Source organism: Gossypium arboreum, chromosome 12, assembly GCF_025698485.1.
Source record: "Gossypium arboreum isolate Shixiya-1 chromosome 12, ASM2569848v2, whole genome shotgun sequence".
In the NCBI taxonomy this organism is placed as follows: domain Eukaryota; kingdom Viridiplantae; phylum Streptophyta; class Magnoliopsida; order Malvales; family Malvaceae; genus Gossypium; species Gossypium arboreum.
The window spans coordinates 116,431,259-116,455,888 of record NC_069081.1 but is presented as its reverse complement, the minus strand read 5'-3'; the positions used below and the strand labels follow the sequence as shown (position 1 = coordinate 116,455,888).

The window sequence follows — 24,630 nt, the reverse complement described above, 5'->3', positions numbered from 1 at the left end:
CTTTTTTCTAGATTTCATATAGAATTTTTTTAAATTTTCAAACGATTATGTGACACAAGGTTGCATATAATTACTCCAAAATGGAATTCAAATCCAGAATTTAAATTGAAAAAAATATTGAGTTTCAAGACTAATGTAAATAAAAAAAGTTCAAAGATCAAATTGAAAAATGCTATCGAATTTAAAGATAAAATTTTAGTTTGCCACTTATAAAATAAAGACGCGTTTGGCTATTCAAAATACTCACTGAGCTCCCGAGGTTTGGGTTTGCCCTCTAGGTTTTCATATTTGTCTATAGGGTGGGGGACAGACCCTCTAAAGTCCAAAAATGCATTTTTAAGTTTTTAAATTTCAATCCATAATCACAAATGGCAGCGTTTGGATTATTAATCAATTCATTTTCCTGATTAAATAAATTACATAGCTAGTGGAGGTTTGCATTTCAATATTATCCATCCAAACAAACAAAACCTAACAAATGGAATTTTAACATTTTAATACCAAAAATTCCTTTGACGTTAAAAAGAAAATTAAACAAATTGTAAAACAAAGAAGAGAGTTTTCATAATTCATATTCTAGACTAGATTTAAAAAAAATTCCATAATCATATTCTATAAACCTTTTAAAATAGGAATTTTCGAGGATTCATTTTTTAAGAATTTTACATAGTACGATAACAATGATAGGATATAATCAGACTAAATCGAGTTCAAATATTAATAAGCTCAATCTAAAATTTGAAGTTTAATATTCAGCTCAAGCTCTCAATTGAACATCTATTTGTTAAGTTTAAACATGATTCAAGATATAATTCACTATTCAAGTTCAAACTCAATTAAACTTATACGTATTAACACTCAGATTTAATTTAATAATTAATTTTAGCATTAATAATATAGGCAATATCATAATTTAATAATATAAAATATTTAAAATATATATATTAAAAAAGAAAAACTTGAATAATTCGATAAAACTCATGAGCCATTCAAGCCTACTATTGTTAAACTCACCCAACTCAGACCTAGCTCAATAATTATCAAATTAAAACTGAACTTTTCGAATAGCATCATTTACCTTGTTCGCAAATGAAAATTTTTTTTAAGAGAGAATCAGAATACGAATAGTAAAAGAATCAAACCTAAGACGAGTCTAACAAGCTGGCCAACTTTGTCCGTATTTCTCCTCGAATTTTACGGACAGTTAGGAAACCTTTTCTCCATTTACAAACCCAAAAAAGCCATTGGACCTGGACTTGCTCTATATATAAAGGAAACGACAAGCATAAAACAGGCTTTCACCATTACTTTATCTGTTTCCATTATTACATACAATTTGCTGCAAAATTTACAAGTTCCAAAGTGAATTCCATGAGTTCATCTAATACAAGAGAAAAATGAAATTTAACATATAAAGAGTAAGGCTTGAACCAAGTTTATCCAGCAAGTTGTTGGAATAGCTCTTGGATATATGACCAGGAATATTGATGTTTTGTTGCGACCCTCTTCCCACATCTCATCAATTATTTGATTGAAATGCTTCAAAGGGTATTTGGATCGGTGTCTGACATCTAGTTCCTGATGTTGATTCCTCGACTTTTGGTCTGATCTAATCAAAAAAATAATGTCCTAGGGAGAAAGCAGACAACGATCCACAGGTTTGGTGCTTAACAATGTAAAATGAGTGTTGCTTGAATCAAATATTTACTGGTTGGATATCTAAATCTGTTCAGTAGGTATAGATTGGGAACTAAGTAGTCTTTCTGCCTCGTCATTTGCCTCGGCTTGGAGTTTCCATTTCTGTATAAACATGTCAGAAGACATCAATTGAAAGTCAAATGACATGCTGAAGAACATAAAAGGAAAATTGCTTTGAGAGATAGGAACATGCCTCTTCAAGATTCTCAAGCTCCATGATTTGTTGTATCTGCTCAGCAATGGTTTCCTACAGAAAAAGAATTGTTACTTACTACATATGCTTGCTAAATGCACAGACGATACATATAGATTTAGTGCTCACTGCATTGCTTGCTGCTTCAGCAGCTAGAACATCCGAGTCCATTTCCACCTCGATTTCAATCATGGACGATATCTAATGAGTATAAAATACCACATATATATTAATATGATAGAGTCATAAAAACTAAACATAAATGAAGAGTTGTTAAGGTTTCGATAATAGAAAGAGTTACTCTTGCAAAACTATCAATAAGTTCAATCCTTCCCCTAAGCGAATTCTCCAAGCCTTCCCGCACCCTTTTGATTCTACTTCTTCGGGCACTGAAAAAGATAACAAAGAAACGTTGTTCCACCGTACTGAAAATCAAGTACCTATGAGCCATCAGATAACACGATGATGGCTGATGGAAAAGATGTTTATTTTAAGACCAGTAGGCATAAAATTAATTAAGAACACAGTAATTAGAATGTGTAGAGTTTCACCGATATGAAGGTTCTCCTACAGCAAAAATTTTGTTCTCCAATTGGCACATGCGAGCCAGCATCCAAGCCTACACCAAGAAATGAACAAGCTTCTTGACTTAAATATCAAGCCACCCTAGGATGAACTGACTTAGATAAACACTATTGACTAACAGATTGATTGTGAAGTGTGATTTATCTAACATATTTGGAAAAATACATTCTTTCAACTTATATCTAGGCGATTAACAGATAGTCTTAGGTCCCTGATAGTACCTCTTTTTCAGCAGCTTCTTTTAGGTCCCTGATGCGAGACTGCAATACATCATACTGAGATAACAGCTGCTGTTTGATGGCAGTTGTTTCCACTGATCTCTGAGGAAGCTGTTACCATCAATCACTAAATGAGTACATTTATTCTGTCCAAGAAAATTGTTTTTCTTTTTTCTTCCTTAACAGGTTCCATAGAAATGGTGGAAACAGATTCAGAGCCGAATTAAGTTATCTTGATTGCCATGAGCAAGAAACGTTTAAATGATGTAGAAACAGTGTTGTGAGAAACATAGTTTAAATGATGTAGCCTTGAAAAAGGGTAGGGACCTCAATGATTACAGGGTTTTAAGGTTTTGCAGAAAAATGATAAACTAAATCAAGTCAAGATAGCTGAACAGAAGAAAAAAAAAATCGAGTCAAGATAGCAGCTTACCAGATTTAATTGTGGAAAAATGACAGCATTTAAACTTGCTCCAACAGCAAGTGATCCTACAGCAGCTACTGAAAGCAATTGTGGTAAGCTTGGGTCTATTACCCCTGAGGCAGCATCTCCAGCAGCCAGAACAGTGAGTAGTGGAATGACAAACTGAGGCTTAAGTATGGAAGTGTTTCCATCTTTTGCAGGGGCTCTTAGTAATTGCGATTCCCTGCCATCTTTGTGGTTTGTCAGGCACATCGGTTCCCCAGGGTAAAAGTTAGGTGCCTTAGGACTAAACTTGAAGGGACCAACCTCTCTATAAACATTTGAAGGAGCAGCACAAGCAATGGTTACCCTTTCTCCTTCTTGTGCAGGAAGCTCAACTGTTTCAGTAGCAAACCTGTGTGTACGTGCCACACCAGAAGGGGTTTGTACCTACAATGTGGATGTAGGTGGAACTAATTAAAGAATGTTCAGAGAGGATTTTGAAGGGGGAAAAGGAAAAGAAGTTTGTCATCACTGATGAAATAAATAATATGAACAAATAGCACACTGAATGATACAAAAACCAAGTTTTGAATCCAAAAGAGCATATTGTCAAATCAGAAAAACCGAATGGCTAAACAAGGTAGTGAATACATACCAGAATAGAATGAACAGCAGCAGGAACTCTTTGTTTCAGTATTTGCAGAGATTTTAGCCCCCTTTTCCATGCTGGAATCTCCATGCTGCGTTCGGCAGGAGGAGTTCCTTAGCAAAAGTGAATATCCCGGCATCAACACCATACACGAATATAGTGTGTTATCAACACTAAAACCAAAATGGAGCAAATAAAATTTGTTGCTTTATAGTCAGTTAATTCAACTCATAAACATAGTGCATTCATACTGGCATAGACCACGAATACTTCAAAGAAAAATGAAGGGTCTGAATAAACTTTGATGACCGAGATATGAACACAAACCAAGCTATAAGTTAAATGCCATGGCAGGTCAGAACTAGCTCCTGGGGAAAAGTCAAACATCCCAGAAAGGAAAATATACAGAAACAAACCAACCTGATTTCTTCTGAGTCAACACTAATTATGTTGCCAGAAACAAGCTCATACTTGTAGCGACATTTGGCACAACATACAATCTGCAGAAACGTATAAATATAGAAAGCAAAAATCTTGAGTAAAAGATGCACATATTTCAGCTCAAGCCTCCATAACTTAAGGAGCCTTTCAAAAAGCTACAATATTATTTACCTGAATTCCAAGTTGTGGTTGTGCAACACCAACAGCAATGGAACAAATGGGACACCTTACAACTTTCCCAAAAGGAACCTTTCAAAAGAGAAACAAAAAGATCCAGAATTTTTTTTTTCATTCAGATTGATCCAAAGAAACCTTTTTTTTTTTTTTGCTATAGCTAAAGAAGTTTAAAGAAAGAACTTGGTCCACACCTCCTCACCAGGAGAAACTCCAACTCGGCAAATATCATCGATCATTTTAAGAGCATCAGAGACCCTTAACAATGTAGCCAAGCCTAGAACTAATGTAGTGTAAATCCCAACATCGGGTCTTGACCATTTCCATCTATCAACCAATGGCCTATTCTCACTCACACCTATTACCAAAAAAACATCGAATAACTACAATACAAAGACTATTTTTTCATGTTTTAAAGTCAACCAGTAAAGGGGAAGAAAAAAGAAAACCTGTGTCGAAACTGGAACGCATGGCGTAGAAAACAGACAAGGCCAAGTCAGCATTGCTACGATCAAGCGCGGCGTTTATTATCAAACGACAATCAGAAATACTTACGACACCGCCGCTTAGTTGTTCACCGCTTTCACTCTGACTTTGAGCGATCATTTCGAGTGCTTCGTCAGCATCTTTAGTAGCCGAGACTCTGCTCAGTAGCGCCTCGTCTAAACCGAAGATTTCCTCCTCCTTAACGACACCGTTTGATTGGGTTTCGTTTAAGGAAGCTTTGAGTTTGAAAGGGCCGTTGGTTTTGAGAGAAGAAAGTGGATTAGAGCGTAAAAGGAGGGAAAAGAGAGTGAAGTTGTTTGGAGAATAATAGTCGGGAAATTTAGTGTTCGGAGGGGAAAAGCGAGACAGCCATGGTGAAGAAGCTAAGCTCAGACTCATTTTTAGCCTCTGCTTAGGACAGGAATTTGAGTGTATGCACTTGATTTCCGTTCAAACTTTTTTTTTTCTTTCTATTTTTTGGGGTGTAAGTTTGGACCAAAAAAGAAGATGAGGAACGAGAGGTTCAGAGGACAAATTGGATGGGAAAAGGATCGTTTTGTTTGCACTGTGCACGTTTGGTGTTTGCGTTTAAAAAATGGAGGTGCGGGGAATCGAACCCCGTGCCTCTCGCATGCGAAGCGAGCGCTCTACCATATGAGCTACACCCCCATTGTGATCTCATAATTTTTATTATAACCTTCATCTATTGATCTAAAAAAGCTGCAGTATTTAAAAAAAAAAGTGTAATGGAGGTGCAGGGAATCGAACCCTGTGCCTCTCGCATGCGAAGCGAGCGCTCTACCATATGAGCTACACCCCCAAGGAGCAGTTGGCATCTTTAAAAACTATTTTATATCTTCAGTAAATTCTTTTAATCTTAAGTCCAACTCTGGCCCTTTTTTTAAAAAAAAAAGGTTATGAACAGAATTTTGAGAATATATATATAGTATAAAAACTTTGAATGAACTACATTTAAAATATATATGTTTATAATTTTAATCAATTAAATTATTTAAAATAATTAAGGAAAAAATTGACCTAAAAATATCAACTTTGACATTATAAAAGTGCGTTTTCAATTCAAAGTGTGATGTTTAAAACTGTATAAAAGTGCATTTTCCGCAGACTCCACTAGCTTTATAGTCCTTTTTCAAGGGATATTAAATCCAGCCTCGTGAAGAAAATCAACACAGTACTAGATGCCACCAAAGTTTCAGTAATATATGTTAAATTTACATCTAAAGAAGTAGATAAAATCGACTTATCCCTTTCAGCATTCCCCAATCTAATATTCTTCCTGCTTCATTATTTCTAGCTCAAATATATCTCAACAAGGCACCAGAGGCAGCAGAATATTCTCTTTGCCAAATTTTGTCAATTTTAAATTGAATATCATGGTGTCAATCAATCAGTAGCTTAACCGAGGAAATTTAGCAGGTAAGAGATCCTAGAAATGATGAGAGATGAAGCATCAACAGTGGACCAAAAAAAAAAAAGCGCTCATAAGATAAATCACATGCCTCGAGACTAGTCAAAACTAGTAGGGCAAATTGAAGAAATGCAGCCTCCCAATGACTATAGCCATCAAAGAATCAAAAGTGATCAAAACAACTTGATAAGGAAAAACAAAATCAAAGGAAAGTCCCAGCAGAAGAAACTACAGAACCCATTGGGACACACACTACCCAATTAACATTTCCAGACAAATGAAGAGCTTGTCCTCCAGTCATGTAACAAGCCACCTAAAGGAACGATATTAATCTAGTGAATGCACAATTGCAATCATCAAACAAGGTGTCGTGTTTCTAAATTCATCCTCTTCAAACGCATCACACCTGCCACTTGATCCTTCAATATGCAAACCAAGAGGCAGAAAACTAATTCCAGAGTACTAACCACTTAACCAGATTAAGGATCTTGCACACCACAGATACAAAGCTCAGGCTACAAGCATACTACTTTGGGTAGTGTGAATAACAAAAGCCACACACTTCAAGATAATCCCAAATTTGGCAACTCTTTCCACAAGAAATTTGTCAAATTTTAGGAGTTCCACATAGCATGCAATTCGATATAAGCTATCAGGACCATATTCCACAGGTCATCAATATTGTAGAAGATCCGTGATTTACCTGGAATAATTCAAAGACAGAAAACAGCCATTACATAGGCAGTAATTCTTGCAGTTGCAACAATTCCAGTTATAAGAAATAATAGCTGCTCACATAAAGCAACAATATGAGCTATTTGAAATCCAGATACCTTGGTTTGTTCAAATTAGACACTTTGCTACCATTAAAAGCTCCAAATCGAAGTGGGGCAACTGCAGCTCTACGTGAAGCCTCAGCAGTAAAGGGAAATCGGTTTCCCTGGATATTTGACCTTCTTTGAGCTAGAACCCCCTGATAAACCATGGAACATAAAGGAGAAAAAAAAAGGTTTCCTAATTAACATATGGACCAAGTACATTAGAAATTTATCAACAGGAAAAAAAAATTAAAAACCACAGACCTGTCTAAGAGAGGAGCACGAGTCCATATGCTGTCGAACCTTAAAAGCCTTCTCTTTAGCAGCATTACTCACAGGTTTGTAGCTTTTATTCTGATGTTAAAGAAAATAAAATTAGATAAGAATATCAATTCCATCATGCAGTGACAAAATGATCTTGACTAAGAAAATTCATACAGGTGCACTTTGCTGCTTCTTGACTTTATTTTAAGTTTTTTTTTTTTTTGACAATTTAATGATGTCATCTATGTCCATAGAAAAAAAAGGAAAATCAGAAGACTATTTTCCCCTTAAAGAACATAACTTTAAGAAGGACCAAACAGCTAATAGCTCACCCAGTGTCATGTACATTTTCTTTTCTGTGAGAGCTATTGCTTCACTTGTAAGTGGATTAGCCTCCATATGACAAAGTAAACAGTTTTAATAATCCAAATCAGTTGATGAAGACAATTTGAAATAAAAAAAAAAGTTTAATAAAAGGCAGTTCAATCTGAAGTGAGAAACACACAATATACTCACATAGGAAATAAGGAAAGCCTTTTCAAGAGATTCTAAAATAAAATTTACATAATAAATAGCTTCCACGATATAATTTATCACTTTGCTACGTAAAAGATTAAAATCAAGAAACCAAAATGTAAGAGAATTAATAATAATAAAAACAAAAACCCTCCGTCACCACTCACCAAACCAACAAATAAATCCCCAAAAAAGTTATTAAAAAAAAGGGAAAAAGAAGCCTAGACAACCGAGTAAGGTTTACACGGGAAAATAACTCACCAAACAAACAATTAATATACAAATTTGCAGATCATATGAGAGGGATTCAAGAAAAATGCAAAGGATTCGAAGAGAGAAACTTACCCTTTTTTTTTTCCTGGAAAAAGAGAGATCTAACGAGGAGCTTTGACGAGGAATGCGAAAGGAATTCCCAGGTACGCTAGGGGTTTGGGTTTTCGAAGCAGGAAATAAAGGGGAAATTTGTGTTTGAAGGCTTTAGATGCTTGGCTGTTACGCTAACAGCAAAACGACTGAACAGAGCATGTAGAAACTGGCATTTATATAGGTTGGCTTGGCGGATTTCAAGTTTGTTATTAAAGTCCAATCATTAAATATAATTAATTTCGAGTCCGTCTTTATCAAACATAATTATTACGTCAATTAAAGATGAGCTTGCTTTTAGCATTTTGACAAATACTAATTAAAGTGCCACGATTTTAAAACAATTATCACACCGCAACTCTTAAAATTGATAGTTTATTGTTTTATTCATTTTACAAATGTTATCAACTTAAATAAGTAAAATTTTCTATGAAGGTTGACTTATCCACAGACAAGGGAAGTAGGGAACACCGGTTTTTACCCATGGACTTAAAAATAACATTATAATAGTCATTCCCTTATCAAAACAAGTTCAAAAACTTAAGCCCTAGGAGAAATAATTAAATGGGAAAAGTGCAGTATTTCCACCCTATATTAAACAGGTGAAAGGGATTATTATTTTGAGTCTGAAGAAAAGAAAAAGATATTATTTTTTGAGCACTAGTTTAACTATAACAAAAATCAAAGCTTTTGGCTCAATGCTCCTCACCTCCATAAAACGCATTTATTCTAAAAAATTATGCCTCTAACCCACACCTGATGTGGGACTAAATTTTCCTGAACTACTACTGATTAACTTGAAAAAACATGCCCTCATCAGTTGTTTCCATAGACCCATTTCTCAGCGTTGCTTGTATAGTTAACCAACTCTTGTGGCTTGAACCACAAGTTGATTTCATGCTTGGCAGTCTCAGGACCATCACTCCCATGAATTATATTCCTGCAGGGCAAAAGAACAGCTCAAGCTCATATCCATGGTGAACAAGTTCATGCAATGTAAAAACTTACGTAAAGTAACAACAAAAGCTTATACCTTCCGACAACCACTGCTAGATCACCTCTGATGGTTCCAGGCTCTGATTTTTGAGGATCTGTTGCTCCAATGAGTTTCCGGCCGTATTTGATCACTCCCTCTCCTTCCCAGACCTGCATGTGAATGAGATTAGCTTAGCTCAGCCTGAAGCAAATACGAAGAGATGATAAGGTTTCTAGTTTCTTTTTACCATGGCAAGAACAGGGCCAGAGCTGAGGAATTCACACAGGCCATTGAAAAAGGGTCTTTCCTTCAAGTCATCATAATGTTTCTGGGCAAACTCCTTTGAAGGAACTACCAACTTGATAGCCACAAGCTTGAACCCTTTGCGCTCAAAACGAGAGATGATCTCCGAAATCTAGAATAGACACAGGCTTTAGTTAGCTATCTGACATGTTTCAATCCAAAAGACCAAAAACTGTAAAACCTGAAAAGGAGAGAAAATCATAATTTGCAGTATATATTTTCCGTCAACCACAAGCAGAATGCAAGAAGCATGGATAATAATAAAATAATACAAATTTGTTGATGTTCCTTATTTCAATATAGAATAAGATGATTGGAAGATTTCTTAAATTGACGAGAAAGGTCAGATGAACCTCACCAGCCCTCTTTGCACTCCATCTGGCTTGATAGCAATGAAGGTGCGCTCCATCTGAATGAAGAAAAATGGTTCATCACACACAGAGAAGAAAAAAGAAGAAGAGAAAAGGAGATGAATAGCATAAACAATGGAAAATACAAAGTAATAGCTACATAATTGAATGGTGATGGATTACCTCTGCAGCATGAACCTCCAGCTCCTGAAGCATGTAAGCTACAAAGATGATGAAAACAGACATTCAGGACATATTCTTTCGTTTTATTATTTTTCCCTTTTTGGGGTTGAGGGGAAAGTAAAAATATCACAATCATAAAGCTATACTTTCTTCTTTTCATTTTCCATTTTAACCCACAGCATCTACACTGCTAATACTCTTCATTCTGTTTTAGAATTAATTCCAAAAGTGAAAGTAGGTAGAAACTTGAGCCATCTGGCAAATAAAATTATTCTTCGTCATCATCATACAACCAATCAAAATTCATTTCAAGGATAAAGGTAGCACAATAAGCTATTTTGTGTGAATAACTGTGAAGCTGGCAGTAGATGGACACAGAAAAGAAAGCGGATGGGCAAAAAGAAGAAAAGGCAGCAGAATCAAGTTAGACCAATGCACAGATATATGATGATGGCCGGTACATTATTTGGGTTCGGGGCACAATGTTGGGAGAAATTTAGGGAAGAAATCAAGTCTAAAATGCATCACAATAAAGCGTTTCCTCCCTATTGTGTTAATGCAAAGTATAATTATTGTTGAAGAGGTCTAGGAAGCCACAATGCTAAAACTTAAGCAAGAGACCAGGCTCCTCTTCTTTCACCCAAAGTTCTAAAGCTAGGAACTTGCCATGGACCCTTTTATTTTATCATCCATTTTATTTTACAAGTATGACAGGGATAACAGAAAGAATTACTCCAAATGAAAAATAGAGGCCACTGGAAGATAAACTCGGAAAAAAGTTTCAAGTCATCCAAACCTGCCACTGGAAGAGCAAAAACTCCTGAAAGCCATGCTCTAGATGCATTGGCAGAAGCAGTACTTCCATAAGCTGAAGCCAAAAGAGGCACTTTACCGCCAAGTGAAACTGCTGCAGCGGCAGCTACAGCTCGCCCTTCTACAGACCACACAACAATAGTTAAAAAGCTTAAAACATATTATTTTGCATGCTACAAAACCAGCATTTTCACCACATGGACCAAAAGTCACAGTGTATGAAAGTAGAATCTCACACATGGACCAAAACATTCACGTTTAACATAATGCACACTTTTTTTAGTTTACAAACAGAAATAGTTCTATAACACATGCCGCCAACTAAGTTAGCTCATGAAAGTGATTAGGTGCAAGCCCGATAGAAATTCCCTAACCATATTATATTCCCAACTTAAGCACATAGCGACTTGAGCCGTTTCTTCGAGAGAAAAAGCAAGTGTTCTCAAATATCGACGAAATCATCAAAGGAAAGAAAGAACACAGAACCAATAGAATTGAAGCAAAGCGAAAGACAGATCATGTGGGTAGCATAGGTGCATAAAGATTTGGAATAAATCTTTTTTCTTTTCTCTTTAATAGTGTATGTAAAGCAAATCATTAAGGGACAACAAAATGAGAATTGATTCCACAACGAAAAGCATGGAAAGTAACATATCTCTTCTAATCTTTACCCTTTTGGGTGTCTACGTCAAGAATAGTTACAGGTGTTAGGTTTAACTTTTCGCAGCTTTCAAAAGAAAAAGTATAGTACTAACACAAATAAATTGGTAATAATTAAAAGCTAGACTTTAAGTTTTTTAGAAAGTGGTTTGGGGTTGCTAAACAGGCGAATAGGACAATTTCCATCCAAACAAAAGTGAAAAACAAATGAACGGAAAAAAAGTATTTTCAATATCAGCACAAGTTAATGCAAAATGTTCGAATAAAATTATCAGCTTCGATGCTTCATAGACAAATACAGAAAATTAAAAATCAGAGTTGAAAATCAACCACGGGATTGATCTAAAATTATGGATACTAATAAAACGATACCCTTAACAAATGCTTTCAAATCAGTTATTCCACATTTATTGAAATTTTCTTTATCCGAAAACTGATTATTATGAAAGAAAGCAATCAAAGTTGCATTATCGGGAAATATGTATATTCGTCGAAAGAAATCACTTCACAGATCAGCCATCTATCAGCTCCCAAACAAGAGAGAAATGAAGCAAAGACGTTTACCAGAGTAAAAGCGAGAAGCCTTGGATGCTGAAAGGAGAGACCTGGCGGCTCTAGAAGCAGATCTGAAAATCTGAGAGCTCATTTTTTTTAATATTTTCTTGGGGATTTTGATTGATTGGTATGAGCCGAGTGCAAGGGCAGTGATGTGTTTTGATAGTAGAAGAGAGAGATAAGGAGAGTGAAAATGAGAGGCTTGTATTTATAGGAGCCAAATGTTCGTTCGTCGAATGGGTCTATTATTATTGTTATTATTACTTTAGAATAAAGTACCATCGGACGAAATCGTGACTCGTGACCGAGATTTTGAATGGGGTGAGGCTGAGCTCACTTCTTTTGGGTTGCGCGGTTAGGTTTTTTTGTTCGGCTAATGAATGTCCGTCGGTGGTTATTATAAATTAATTTAAATAAAATATTATAACATAAATAAAAAATTAAATATTTAAAGGGTAAACTTAGAGGTGATCATGGACCGGGTCGGGCTGGGTTCGGGCCGGGCCCAAATAAAATTTTAGGCTCATCTATTAGGCTCGGGCCTGCCCGCCCAAATATGGGCCTAAAATTTTGCTTAACCAACCCGAAACAAAATTACTAAGCCCGAGCCTGGCTTGGCCCGACCCATATTAATTTTTTTTCTTATTTCATTAAATAAAAATTTAAAAATATAATAAATCAAATATATTTAAAAACATAAAATAAATATTAAAACAAATAAAAATAAAACTAAAACAATTCTTAAAACAATACACAAATTAACAATATAATAAAAAATAGTTATATTAAAAATTTAAAATAATTAAAAATAAAATAAAAATATATATTAATATATAATTTGGGCGGGCCCGGCAAAAATCCTACTGAGGCTGCCCGTTTTTAAACAGACCTCGTTTTTGCCCAAGCCCATTTTTGGGCCTATATTTTACCCAAACCCTCCCATTTTTCGGTGGCCTTGGTAGGGCAGACCACCCAACCCATGATCACTCTAGGTAAACTAACTCAAAGTCATTAAACTATTAGTAAATTTATGTTTTAGTCATTTAATTTTAATAAATTACAAAATTATCACTTAAACTATTTAAAAGTTTTATTTAAATCATTAAACTATTCAAAAAATTATTTAAGTCATTGGACAATTAATTTTTTAAAGTATGACTAGCAAGTTTCATGTAATAATTTGACTATCGGTACACATAGATGAGTATAAGAATGTACATTAGGTCCAATTCGATCTAACAATAAATATTGGTGATCAAATATGCTTAAATTTTAATTAAATAAATTTATGATATTCAAAATTGTTTCATTAAAAACTAAAGCTGTAAAAGAGAAAAGAAAAAAAAGTATAAATAAATAATAATATAAACATTTATATTATAAATTATAATAATAAATTAAACATTTCAATTAATTTAAACATGATTTTTGTCTATTATCGTTTTCCAATATTATGACCCGAGTCCATCGCCAATAGCAGTGACTAAACTCATGGGCGTGGATTAAACCCTCAACCTTATGATTAAGAGATGATGTAAACAATCACCATATTACATCTCATGATTATGTTTAGGACTTTTAAGTTTTTATCATTTTTTCATATTTTTCAATTATATATAGGGTTAACATATTCTCAACAAAATTGGATTATTTCTATTTTATATTTTTATTATATTATAATTTTAAAATAAATAATTATTTTTATTTTGATACGTTAATATATACAATTTTTTTTGCTAATCGCAATATCATGAAATATGTTCTATTTTCATAAATCAAGATAGAACTTATAATTTTTAATTAAGAAACTAAGCGAGTAATCACCACTCGTCATGATTAATATATATATATATATATATATATGTATAATGTGATGGGTGTATTGCTTAAAAAATAAAAAGTATATCACTTAGAGGCGGATGGTAATGGGGCCTAGACCTAAAAATATTTTAAGTGTCTTTTTAGACTGTTAAATCTTTTAAAAATTTAATTATATCTTTACAACTTTTTTTTGTCAATTCTCAAGGGGCATTTAAAAGTTTTGAAAGTTTTACTTCCACTTGCATTCTCATTAAATTCTCTTTGAAAAATTTTAATTAATCCTCCTAAATCTCAACACCAAAATCCACCGCCATCATTTACAAATTTGAAATTTTGAATTTAGGATTCGTTTGCTTGGTGTTAAAAAATTTACACAAAATATTTTTCCTATGTTTGTTTACAAAAAATAAATATATTAATGAATCGATTGAAATTTAACTTAGTTTATATCAATATTATTATCAATATAGGAATACGTGGGTTGTAGTGTGCTAATACGCTAAAACACAATATTATCTTAATAAAAAATAAATAAATAAATAGAACATTTCATTAATATAAATATTTTTACAAGTTAACCAAAATTTCCCTTATTTCTTGGTAAAAATGTTTTACCCTGATAAAACATTTTACAAAAGCTTCTCGTATTAGTTGATTTTACAAAAATCAAGTAACTTTTTATTTCATTTTCATGCCATAAGTTGAATTTCATGGCATGAATTTTTTCATGTCATTTTCATGCCTTTTGTTATATATATATATATAATGAATTTTATGTATTTTGATCTATATTTTTCAGGTCATTTGCTTTTTTCAATTTTTTTCAATTTTATGTTATAAAGCTTTAGATCTCATATTAATTATGAAAAATATTTATTGTTAATATTGTATTTATTTCACTATAAATATATTTTTAAAAATAATTTTAAAAAATTTACTAAATAATGGAAAATATTTATACATAATCATTTAATGTTTCAAACGACAAAAAATATCAATTTAAAAAAATCATATTTTGTAAAATTATTACACCAAACAAATGGACCTTAAATAATATACACGTAACATTTTCCACGTGTGTGTTAAGTTAATTTTATAAAAGTATAATATAAAAGTTAAATTTTATTATTGGTATTTTATTATGCATAGGTTGTTGATTTAGTCTCTACACTTTAAATCTATTAATTCGGTCCATGTATTATTAGAATTTTAAAATTTTAATTTTGATCAAATGGTGGCCATTAAATTATTTAAATTAAGTTTTGTTGTACTTGAAATGTAATGCAGCAAACATATTATCGCATGTGTAACGCTATATCAGCTTATTACTAAAAAAAAATTAGTTTATAGACTTAACGACTATTGTTTGCATTAAGAATAAAATTTGAAAATGATAGTAGCTAAAATGATTCATTTAAAGAATATTGACTAAATTTATAATTTTAGAAATAATATAAAACTAATAGTAGAATTTAACTGTTACCATTTAGTCAGGACTGAAATTTTAAAACCTGAAAAATATAAAAACTAAATTTTAAATGTAACGGCCTAATTTTCAAGTGGTGTCGGAAATGGTGATTTGAGATCACTAAATTCGACAAATAAGATTGAACAAGATAGTAATTTAATATTTATGAGTCAAGTAAGAATTTAGAAGAATTTGTGAAATGGTGAAATTAGTGAATTAAAAGAATTTATTAGGTCAAGCGGGTCAAAAATGAGGTATCGAGACCTCAAAGTTGAAAATCGAGCTATAAATATTTTTATAAATATTTATGGAGTGTCATTGAGTTAGTATTACAGTTTCGTTAGAAAATTTTAACATTTGGATGGCTAATTAATTAAAAAGGACTAAATTGAAAATAGCACAAAATTTGTTAAATTGTGAGTAAATAGCTTAAGTATTTAAAAAGATGGATTTAAAGAGCAATTAGACCCAAAGGTTAATGGCTGGACGGTTTGGGTATGAAATAAGCAAGAAAACAATGTGAACAAGGGGCAAAATTGGAAATAGATAAAAGTTAATAGTTAAATAATGATGTAATTGAAAAATCTAGACATTTCTTCATATTTTCTCAGCCAAAACGCCATATAAGGTCTGGAGAAAGCTGGTTTTTCATATTTTTACATCATGTGAGTTTAATTCTTGCTTTTTCTTGATAATTTTTATGTTTTTATGACTTTTACAATTAGGTCCACTTGTAGAATTCATTAGTTTTTGATTTTATGGGTGAAATTGGAAGTTACCCTGGATGGATAAGGGAATTTTATGATGAATTATTATGAAATTTAAATTCTAATTTCATATTAAGGTGGTTTTATTAAGTGATTTTGATAGGAAATGATATTTAGGACCTAATTGTGAAAAAGTTGTGAATTGAAGGTTGCTGTTGAAATTCAGAATATAAGAGGTTTTGAAATAGTTTATAATGATAAAATAAAGTATTAAATGAGAAAATTTAGTTCAATTGATGGGTGAATTGAGTAGGGACTAAATTGTGAAAACTGTAAATTTTGGGGTAAAGTGTAATTTCAAAATTTGAACAGCATAAATTGTGAAGTGAAATAGAAATCAAATAAATTCTAATGAGTAGAAATATTGTATATTATAGATCAAGAATCCAAAGAAGAACGAGGAAAAGAAAAAGTTGCGGAATAGTCCCTAAATTTCAATATCTTCTACAAATTAGCCGGGTAAATTCATATGGTTGAATTTAGATGTTTATTTGTGAATGATTGAAGTATATAATGTGTTATTATATACGAATTATTATATACGAATTTGTTGTGGGATTGTGTAGATTTTGTTAATGAAAGAATAAATGTGGAAATGCAAATTAGGAAAAACGCAGGATTGAGTACGTTCGTATCGTGACGTGTGATGAATTGACGGATAAGACCATGGTTGTTCCATGGAAAAGTGTGAAATGTAGGTATGGTATCATCCATACTGAGTTAAGAAATGTAGGTATGGCATTTCCTATACCGAAGTTGAAAAATGTAGGTATGGTATTTCAATGAGGAAAACCATCTTGAGTTGTGAATCGTGGCATTGAGCAACGACGTACTCAATTTCGTAAGCCGTTTCCTAATTTGATTATAAGAAATAAAAGAGAAGTGATCCAAATGAAAGGGATTGAGTAGTTATTCTTGTTGAGCTCAACTATGTGAATTATTATAACAATGGTTGTGAATCGCAGAAACTTTAGTAAATGTTTTGGTATTGTTTGGAAATATTATGTTTGGTAAGCATTACTTTTAACCTATGAACTTACTAAGCTTCAATAAGCTTACTTGTGTGTGTTTAATATTTTTATGTAGATTGACTTGAAGTGAAGTGGGTAGATCGGATCAACACAACAAAGCACACTATCCGGATCAATTCGGTAGCTTTTGTTTTATGTTTGAAGATTTATATGGCATGTATAGAGTTTAAATGAAATGAAGTAAAGATGTTATAAACTAGTTAACAACATTTTGTACTAAAAGCAGTTTTTGGTTAGTAGCAGTAGTTTGAGTTTGAAAATTTACCATAAATCATGAAAATATAATTAGAGGTTGAATAAAATATGAAATTAAATCTTATTGAATCTAGTTTCACATAGAAGAAACGGTGTAAGCAAAAGGCTTCATATCGGAGATATTTGAATTTTTGTGAGACAAGGTCGAGTGATTTTGAACTCCCTGTTCTGATTTGTAAAATCATTAAAATTGTAAACAATTAATTAGGAGTCATACTATATATGTATGAATTCCTTATTGAGTCTATTTTTAATAGAAATAAACGTCTTGGCTATTTGAATTCTGTACATGGATAAATTTGGTTCGTAGTGAACAGGGGTCGAGCAGCCGAACCACGAAATAGGGAGACTTCAACTAATAAACTGTACTAATTGGCCTAACCAAAATTCTAGAAAAATTTAGTAAGTAGATATATGAGCCTAGATTTGGGGAAAATTTACGGATTTGGATTTCGAGTTTTGTAACTCGAGATATGATTTTTTTGCATCTATAACGTAGTTGGACAGCTTGTCTGGAAAGTGTGATATAAATTGTTTGAATTTGTTTAAGTGCTCAAATAAGTTTAGTAATGCCTCGTGCTCGACTCCGGCGACGGTCTCGGGTAAAGGGGGCGTTACATTTATTGGTATCAGAGCTTTGGTTTAGTCGATTCTCGGAACAAATTTGATGTGTAAAGTGTTTAAAAATACATGCCATATAAATCTGTGATAGTGTGATGTGAATGATCCGATCTAATTACTAATTTTTGTTATAGATTGTAAAGATGTCTGATAGACCCAATGGTGCTAGTCAGGAAGAGGAAGTTAATAGTAGAATCTGAGACTTACGAAGCGAGGAACAAGTGGTAATGTCCCGATTTCTTTGATGAGAGAGGAAGAACTTAAAAATATGATTTACGGATTAATGAATCAGTGGTATCATGAAACAATATAAGGAAGAAGTCAGGCACAACAACCTCCTCCTCCCCCTACTGTACCACCAGTTACCACCCCGGTTGCTCCTTCTTTAATAGATGAATCTAGCAAAAGAACACCAATTGAAAAACTCAAAAAGCTTGGAGCTGAAGAATTTCGAGGGAGATCAGACGATGATCTGGTTAAAGCAGAGTATTGGTTAAAGAGTTTGGAGAGAGTTTTTAAACAGATGATGTGTTCTCCGGAGGACTATTTGGGATGTGCAGTTTCACTATTGAAAGAAGAAGCGTATAATTGGTAGGAAACCATTGAGGCAGTGGTACCTGTAAATAAACTTCCCTGGGAATTCTTCCAAAACGAATTTAAGAAAAAGTATGTGGGAAAGAGATATTTAGATAAGAAAAAGAGAGAATTTCTTGATCTTCGACAAGGGAATAAAACAGTGGCCGAATATGAAAGAGAATTTGTGTACCTCAGTAGATATGCTCAGGATGTTGTACCGACAGAGGAAGAAATGTGCATTAGATTTGAAGAAGGGCTTAATGATGAAATCAGAATGATGATTAGAGGTACAGAGATTCGAGAATTTGTGATTCTGTCTGATCGAGCTCAAAATATGGAAGAAGTGTATAACAGAAAGATGCAAAGAGAAAGAAGAGGTAAAGAGGTATACAAAGGAAGTTTCTCTAGACCAACTTTGACTTTTCCGGCCAAAAAGTTCAGAGATGATTCTGGTCGACCTGTTACAATCCCAGAACGATCAAATAAAAGTAAAATGACTCAACAAGATGTCAGAGTAACTAAGAAACCAGCAGCTAGTGTTAGTAGTGTGCAAAATATTCCGAGACTTAAATGTAAAAATTGTGGTAGATTTCATATTGGTGTGTGTTGGGGAAGAGCCGGAGCTTGCTATAAATGTGGTGGGACTGATTATTTTATTCGGATTGTCCTCAATTATTAAAGAAGATAGAGAACAAGGGAGAAGCAAGCAAATACTCCTCGAAAGGTAAACGTTCGGGTCAAAGTAGTCTTCTTTGGGACTGTTCATTCGGGAACGAGATCTGCAATCGATCGAGACAAGAGTACTGCACGCATACATATGCTATCCGGGCAAGGGAAGAAGCTTCGCTCCGGATGTGATAGTGGTAATTTCTATCTTTTGATGATTCTGTGTATGCTTTAATTGATCCTGGATCTACACATTCATATATTTGCACTGCATTAGTGTCAGAAAAGAAAATGACTGTTGAGTCCATTGACCTTGAATTGCAAGTCACTAATCCACTAGGGCAAAGTGTGTTGGTTAATTTAATATGTCGGAATTGTCCACTGAAAATACAAGGTCGTGAATTCTCTGCGATTTAATGTTGTTACCTTTCCGAGAATTTGATGTTATTCTTGGAATGGATTGGTTGATTGAACACGATGCCATAGTGAATTGTAGAGAAAACGGATTGATTTAAAATGTCGAGAGGGAAATAGTTTCAGTGAGTTTGGGGATAAAAGAATGATGTCGAATTATTTCACCTATACATTTCGAAAATTGATTCGGAAAGGTAATGAAGCATTTTAGCTTATATTCTTGATACTCGGGTTCGAATTGAAGATGGAACAATTGTCGATTGTTAATGAGTTTCTTGATGTATTTCTGAGGAATTACCGGTTTACCCCGGATCGTGAGGTTGAATTCACAATTGATGTAATTCAGTACAGCTCAATATCAATAACACCATATAGAATGACACCGGTGAGTTAAAAGAGTTGAAGACACAGTTGCAAGAGTTATTGGATAAAGGGTTCATCGAATCGAGTACATTACCTTGGGGCGCTTTGTCTTATTTGTGAAAAAGAAAGATGGTTCGTTGCGATTGTGTATTGATTACTGAGCGGTTGAATAAGGTAACAATTAAAATAAATATCCATTACCTCATATCGATGATTTGTTTGATCAACTGAAAGGTCTTGCAGTGTTCTCAAAAATAGACCTTAGATCCGGGTATTATCATTTGAAGGTTAAAGAATGTGATGTGCCAAAGGCGCTTTTGAACTCGATATGGTCACTACTGAATTTTTGGTAATGCCTTTTGGTTTAACGAATGCCCTGCTGCATTTATGGATTTAATGAATCAAATTTTTCAGTCTTATTTGGATAGATTTGTAGTGGTATTTATTGATGACATATTGGTCTATTCAAAGACAGAATCCGAACATGCACAGTACTTGAGAATTGTACTACAGACTTTGAGAGAAAAGCAGTTATATGCGAAATTTAGTAAATGTGAGTTTTGGCTTCATGAGGTTGGATTTTTGGGTCATATTATATCAGCTGAAGGAGTTCGTGTGGATCCAAGTAAAGTTTCGACAGTGGTGAATTGGAAAACACCGAAGAATGTAACTGAAGTGCGAAGTTTTCGGGATTAGCGAGGATACTATCGCTGTTTTGTAAATAATTTTTCCATGATTGCTTCACCAATGACTCGTTTATTACGAAAGAATGTTGAGTTTATGTGGTCGATGAATGTCGTGAGCTTTGATCGATTAAAGAAAATGTTAATGAAGCTCCATCTTAACTAAACCGAATCGGTATACCGTATGTTGTGTACAATGATGCATCTTTAAGTGGTTTGGGTTGTGTGTTAATGCAGTCGGGAAAGGTGGTGGCTTATGCTTCACGGCAATTAAAACCACATGAAAAGAATTACCTACACATGATCTTGAGTTAGCTGCAATTGTTTTTGCTTTAAAAATTTGGATACACTATTTATATGGTGAGAAGTGTTATATGTATACGGATCACAAAAGTTTGAAATACTTAATGACTCGAAGGAACGAACTTAAGACGAGAGCGGTGGTTAGAGTTCTTTGAAAGACTATGATTTGGTTATTGACTATCATCGAGGAAAGCTAATGTAGTTGCTGATGCACTGAGTCGAAAGTCATCCTTATTTGCACTTCGGGCAATGAATGCTCATTTGGCTCTTAATGAAGAAGGTGCTGTATTAGTAGAATTGAAGGTAAAACCAATGTTTCTTCAATAAATTCAGAAGCTGCAGAATGAAGATCCAAAATTGGTGCTAAAATGGCAAATGGTTCGGGATAATTTAGATTCAGAGTTCAGTATTGATGATGAAGGTATATTGCGCTATCATAATAGGATTTGTGTTCCAAATAATTCGATTTAAAGAATGATATTCTTTCAAGCACATAATAGTATGTATTCTATTCATCCCGGTAGTACAAAAATGTATGGTGATCTGAAAAAGACATATTGGTGGCTGGTATGAAAAGAAATTTCAATTTATTGCAAAATGTTTGATTTGCCGACAAGTTAAAGCGAGCATCAAGTGCCAACGGGTTTATTACAACCCATTATGATTCTGAATGGAAGTGGGAGCGATTTCTATGGATTTTGTGTCGGGATTGCTGTGACTCCAAGAAAGAAAGATTCGATATGGGTGATTGTTGATAGATTGACAAAGTCAAGACACTTTATTCCGATCGAAATGATTTTTCACTTAATAAGTTAGCGAATTGTATGTGTCGAGATTGTGAGACTACATGCGGTTCAATATCTATCATTTCGATCGGGTTCGAGGTTTACTTCAAGATTTTGGAATAAATTACAATAAGCCTTAGGCACCGATTGAATTTTAGTACAGACATTTCATCCTCAAACAGATGGACAATCAGAGCGAGTGATTCAAATTTTAGAAGATATGTTAAGATGTTGTATACTCGAGTTTGGTGACAGTTGGGAAAGGTATTTACCGTCACTGAGTTTGCTTACAACAATAGCTATCAGTCTAGTATAAAATGACACCATTTGAGGCTCTTTATGGTAAAAATGCAAGACTCCATTGTGTTGGTCTGAATTGAGTGAATCAAAAATAGTTGGGGTTGATTTGATTCGAGAAACCAAGAAAGTCCGGATTATTCGAGATAGTCTAAAAGTCGCCTGGATCGTCGAAGTCATATCGGATTTAAAATGAAGAGACATAGAATATGCAGTGGGTGATCGAGTATTTTTAAAAGTTTCACCATGGAAAAGGGTGTTACGATTTGGTAAAAAGGAAAATTAAGTCCGAGATTCATAGGCCATATGAAATTGTGGAAAGGGTTGGTCCTGTGGCTTATCGTTTGGCTTTACCTCCGAACTTGAGAAGATTCATAATGTGTTTCATGTGTCTATGCTAAGGCAGTATAGGTCAAATCCTTCACACATAATTCCCCATACTGAAATTGAGCTTCAACCAGATATGACTTATTCAGAAGAACCAGTGAAGATTTTGGCTCGTGAAGTTAAGGAATTGCGGAACAAAAGAGTACCATTGGTTAAAATATTATGGCATCGACATGGTATGGAGGAGGCAACCTGGGAAACAGAGGAGTCAATGAGATCACAGTATCCAAATCTATTTTCAGTAACAAATTTCGAGGACGAAATTTTTAAAGGGGAGAGTTATAACTACTTAATTTTCGAGTGGTGTCGAAATGGTGATTTGAGATCACTAAATTCGACAAATAAGATTGAAAAAGATAGTAATTTAATATTTATGAGTCAAGTAAGAATTTAGAAGAATTTATGAAATGGTGAAATTAGTGAATTAAAAGAATTTATTAGGTCAAACGGGTCAAAAATGAGGTATCGAGACCTCAAAGTTGAAAATCAAGCTATAAATATTTTTATAAATATTTATGGAGTGTCATTGAGTTAGTATTAAAGTTTCGTTAGAAAATTTTAACATTTGGATGGCTAATTAATTAAAAAGGACTAAATCGAAAATAGTACAAAATTTGTTAAATTGTGAGTAAATAGCTTAAGTATTTAAAAAGATGGATTTAAAGAGCAATTAGACCCAAAGGTTAATGGCTGGACGGTTTGGGTATGAAATAAGCAAGAAAACAATGTGAACAAGGGGCAAAATTGGAAATAGATAAAAGTTAATAGTTAAATAATGATGTAATTGAAAAATCTAGACATTTCTTCATATTTTCTCAGCCAAAACGCCATAGAAGGTCTGGAGAAAGCTGGTTTTCATATTTTTACATCATGTGAGTTTAATTCTTGCTTTTCTTGATAATTTTATGTTTTTATGACTTTTACAATTAGGTCCACTTGTAGAATTCATTAGTTTTTGATTTTATGGGTGAAATTGGAAGTTAACCTGGATGGATAATGGAATTTTATGATGAATTATTATGAAATTTAAATTCTAATTTCATATTAAGGTGGTTTTATTAAGTGATTTTGATAGGAAATGATATTTAGGACCTAATTGTGAAAAAGTTGTGAATTGAATGTTGCTGTTGAAATTAAGAATATAAAAGGTTTTGAAATAGTTTATAATGATAAAATAAAGTATTAAATGAGAAAAATTAGTTCAATTGATGGGTGAATTGAGCAGGGACTAAATTGTGAAAACTGTAAATTTTGGGGTAAAAGTGTAATTTTGAAATTTGAGCAGCATAAATTGTGAAATGAAATAGAAATCAAATAAATTCTAATGAGTAGAAATATTGTATATTATAGATCAAGAATCCAAAGAAGAACGAGGAAAAGAAAAAGTTGCGGAATAGTCCCTAAATTTTAATATCTTCTACAAATTAGCCGGGTAAGTTCATATGGTTGAATTTAGATGTTTATTTGTGAATGATTGAAGTATATAATGTGTTATTATATACGAATTTGTTGTGGGATTGTGTAGATTTCGTTAATGAAAGAATAAATGTGGAAATGCAAATTAGGAAAAACGCAGGATTGAGTACGTTCGTATCGTGACGTGTGATGAATTGACGGATAAGACCATGGTTGTTCCATGGCAAAGTGTGAAATGTAGGTATGGTATCATCCATACTGAGTTAAGAAATGTAGGTATGGCATTTCCTATACCGAGTTGAAAAATGTAGGTATGGTATTTCAATGAGGAAAACCATACTGAGTTGTGAATCGTGGCATTGAGCAACGACGTACTCAATTTCGTAAGCCGTTTCCTAATTTGATTATAAGAAATAAAAGAGAAGTGATCCAAATGAAAGGGATTGAGTAGTTGTTACTGTTGAGCTCAACTATGTGAATTATTATAACAATTGTAACGCTCCCTAACCCTATACCGTCATCGGAACAGGGTTACGAGACATTACCAGTCAGTACAGTCCAATTTCGATCATTAATTAAAATAAATATTTACACACATCCTAATTTTAAGATGTCGTCCCTTTAATGGGCCCTCGCGGTCCAATATGAACAGTAAATTCAATTCGGGACTAATTTAGAATCACTACGAATTTTTAGT

The 24,630-nt window shown here is 33.5% G+C and overlaps 3 protein-coding genes and 2 non-coding genes across 6 annotated transcripts; all 5 read right to left on the bottom strand.

Moving 5' to 3' along the window:
* Positions 1 to 1,214: 1,214 nt before the first annotated feature.
* On the bottom strand, positions 1,215 to 5,513 carry LOC108477034 (uncharacterized). Of its 2 annotated transcripts, XM_017779449.2 has the most exons (12): positions 4,814 to 5,511; positions 4,559 to 4,722; positions 4,362 to 4,439; positions 4,170 to 4,249; positions 3,756 to 3,840; positions 3,128 to 3,547; positions 2,698 to 2,805; positions 2,443 to 2,510; positions 2,193 to 2,280; positions 2,021 to 2,092; positions 1,892 to 1,945; positions 1,215 to 1,800 (listed from the first exon to the last, which is right to left on the bottom strand). In XM_017779449.2, exons 1-12 carry the CDS (start codon positions 5,247 to 5,249, stop codon positions 1,720 to 1,722), a joined length of 1,734 nt encoding a protein of 577 aa, XP_017634938.1. In that variant the 5' UTR covers positions 5,250 to 5,511; the 3' UTR covers positions 1,215 to 1,719. The 2 variants fall into 2 exon arrangements, with proteins under 2 accessions (XP_017634938.1, XP_052879144.1); XM_053023184.1 differs by lacking the exons at positions 1,215 to 1,800; positions 1,892 to 1,945; positions 2,021 to 2,092 and having other exon boundaries at positions 2,225 to 2,360; positions 4,814 to 5,513.
* Positions 5,447 to 5,519, bottom strand: TRNAA-CGC (transfer RNA alanine (anticodon CGC)). Its single transcript has one exon. It is a non-coding gene; the product is annotated as a tRNA-Ala (tRNA).
* Positions 5,520 to 5,597: 78 nt separating this feature from the next.
* On the bottom strand, positions 5,598 to 5,670 carry TRNAA-CGC (transfer RNA alanine (anticodon CGC)). The gene has a single exon. It is a non-coding gene; the product is annotated as a tRNA-Ala (tRNA).
* An 811-nt stretch (positions 5,671 to 6,481) lies between these two features.
* LOC108477535 (uncharacterized) lies at positions 6,482 to 7,760 on the bottom strand. The gene is made up of 5 exons (XM_017780074.1): positions 7,680 to 7,760; positions 7,362 to 7,451; positions 7,113 to 7,252; positions 6,686 to 6,698; positions 6,482 to 6,592 (listed from the first exon to the last, which is right to left on the bottom strand). The coding sequence occupies exons 1-5, from the start codon at positions 7,758 to 7,760 to the stop codon at positions 6,482 to 6,484; spliced, it is 435 nt and encodes a 144-aa protein (XP_017635563.1).
* Positions 7,761 to 8,714: 954 nt separating this feature from the next.
* On the bottom strand, positions 8,715 to 12,453 carry LOC108479318 (nucleoside diphosphate kinase 3-like). The gene is made up of 7 exons (XM_017781848.2): positions 12,090 to 12,453; positions 10,849 to 10,986; positions 10,053 to 10,090; positions 9,878 to 9,928; positions 9,464 to 9,631; positions 9,274 to 9,386; positions 8,715 to 9,180 (listed from the first exon to the last, which is right to left on the bottom strand). Exons 1-7 carry the CDS (start codon positions 12,169 to 12,171, stop codon positions 9,057 to 9,059), a joined length of 714 nt encoding a protein of 237 aa, XP_017637337.1. The 5' UTR covers positions 12,172 to 12,453; the 3' UTR covers positions 8,715 to 9,056.
* Between the last annotated feature and the right edge of the window lie 12,177 nt (positions 12,454 to 24,630).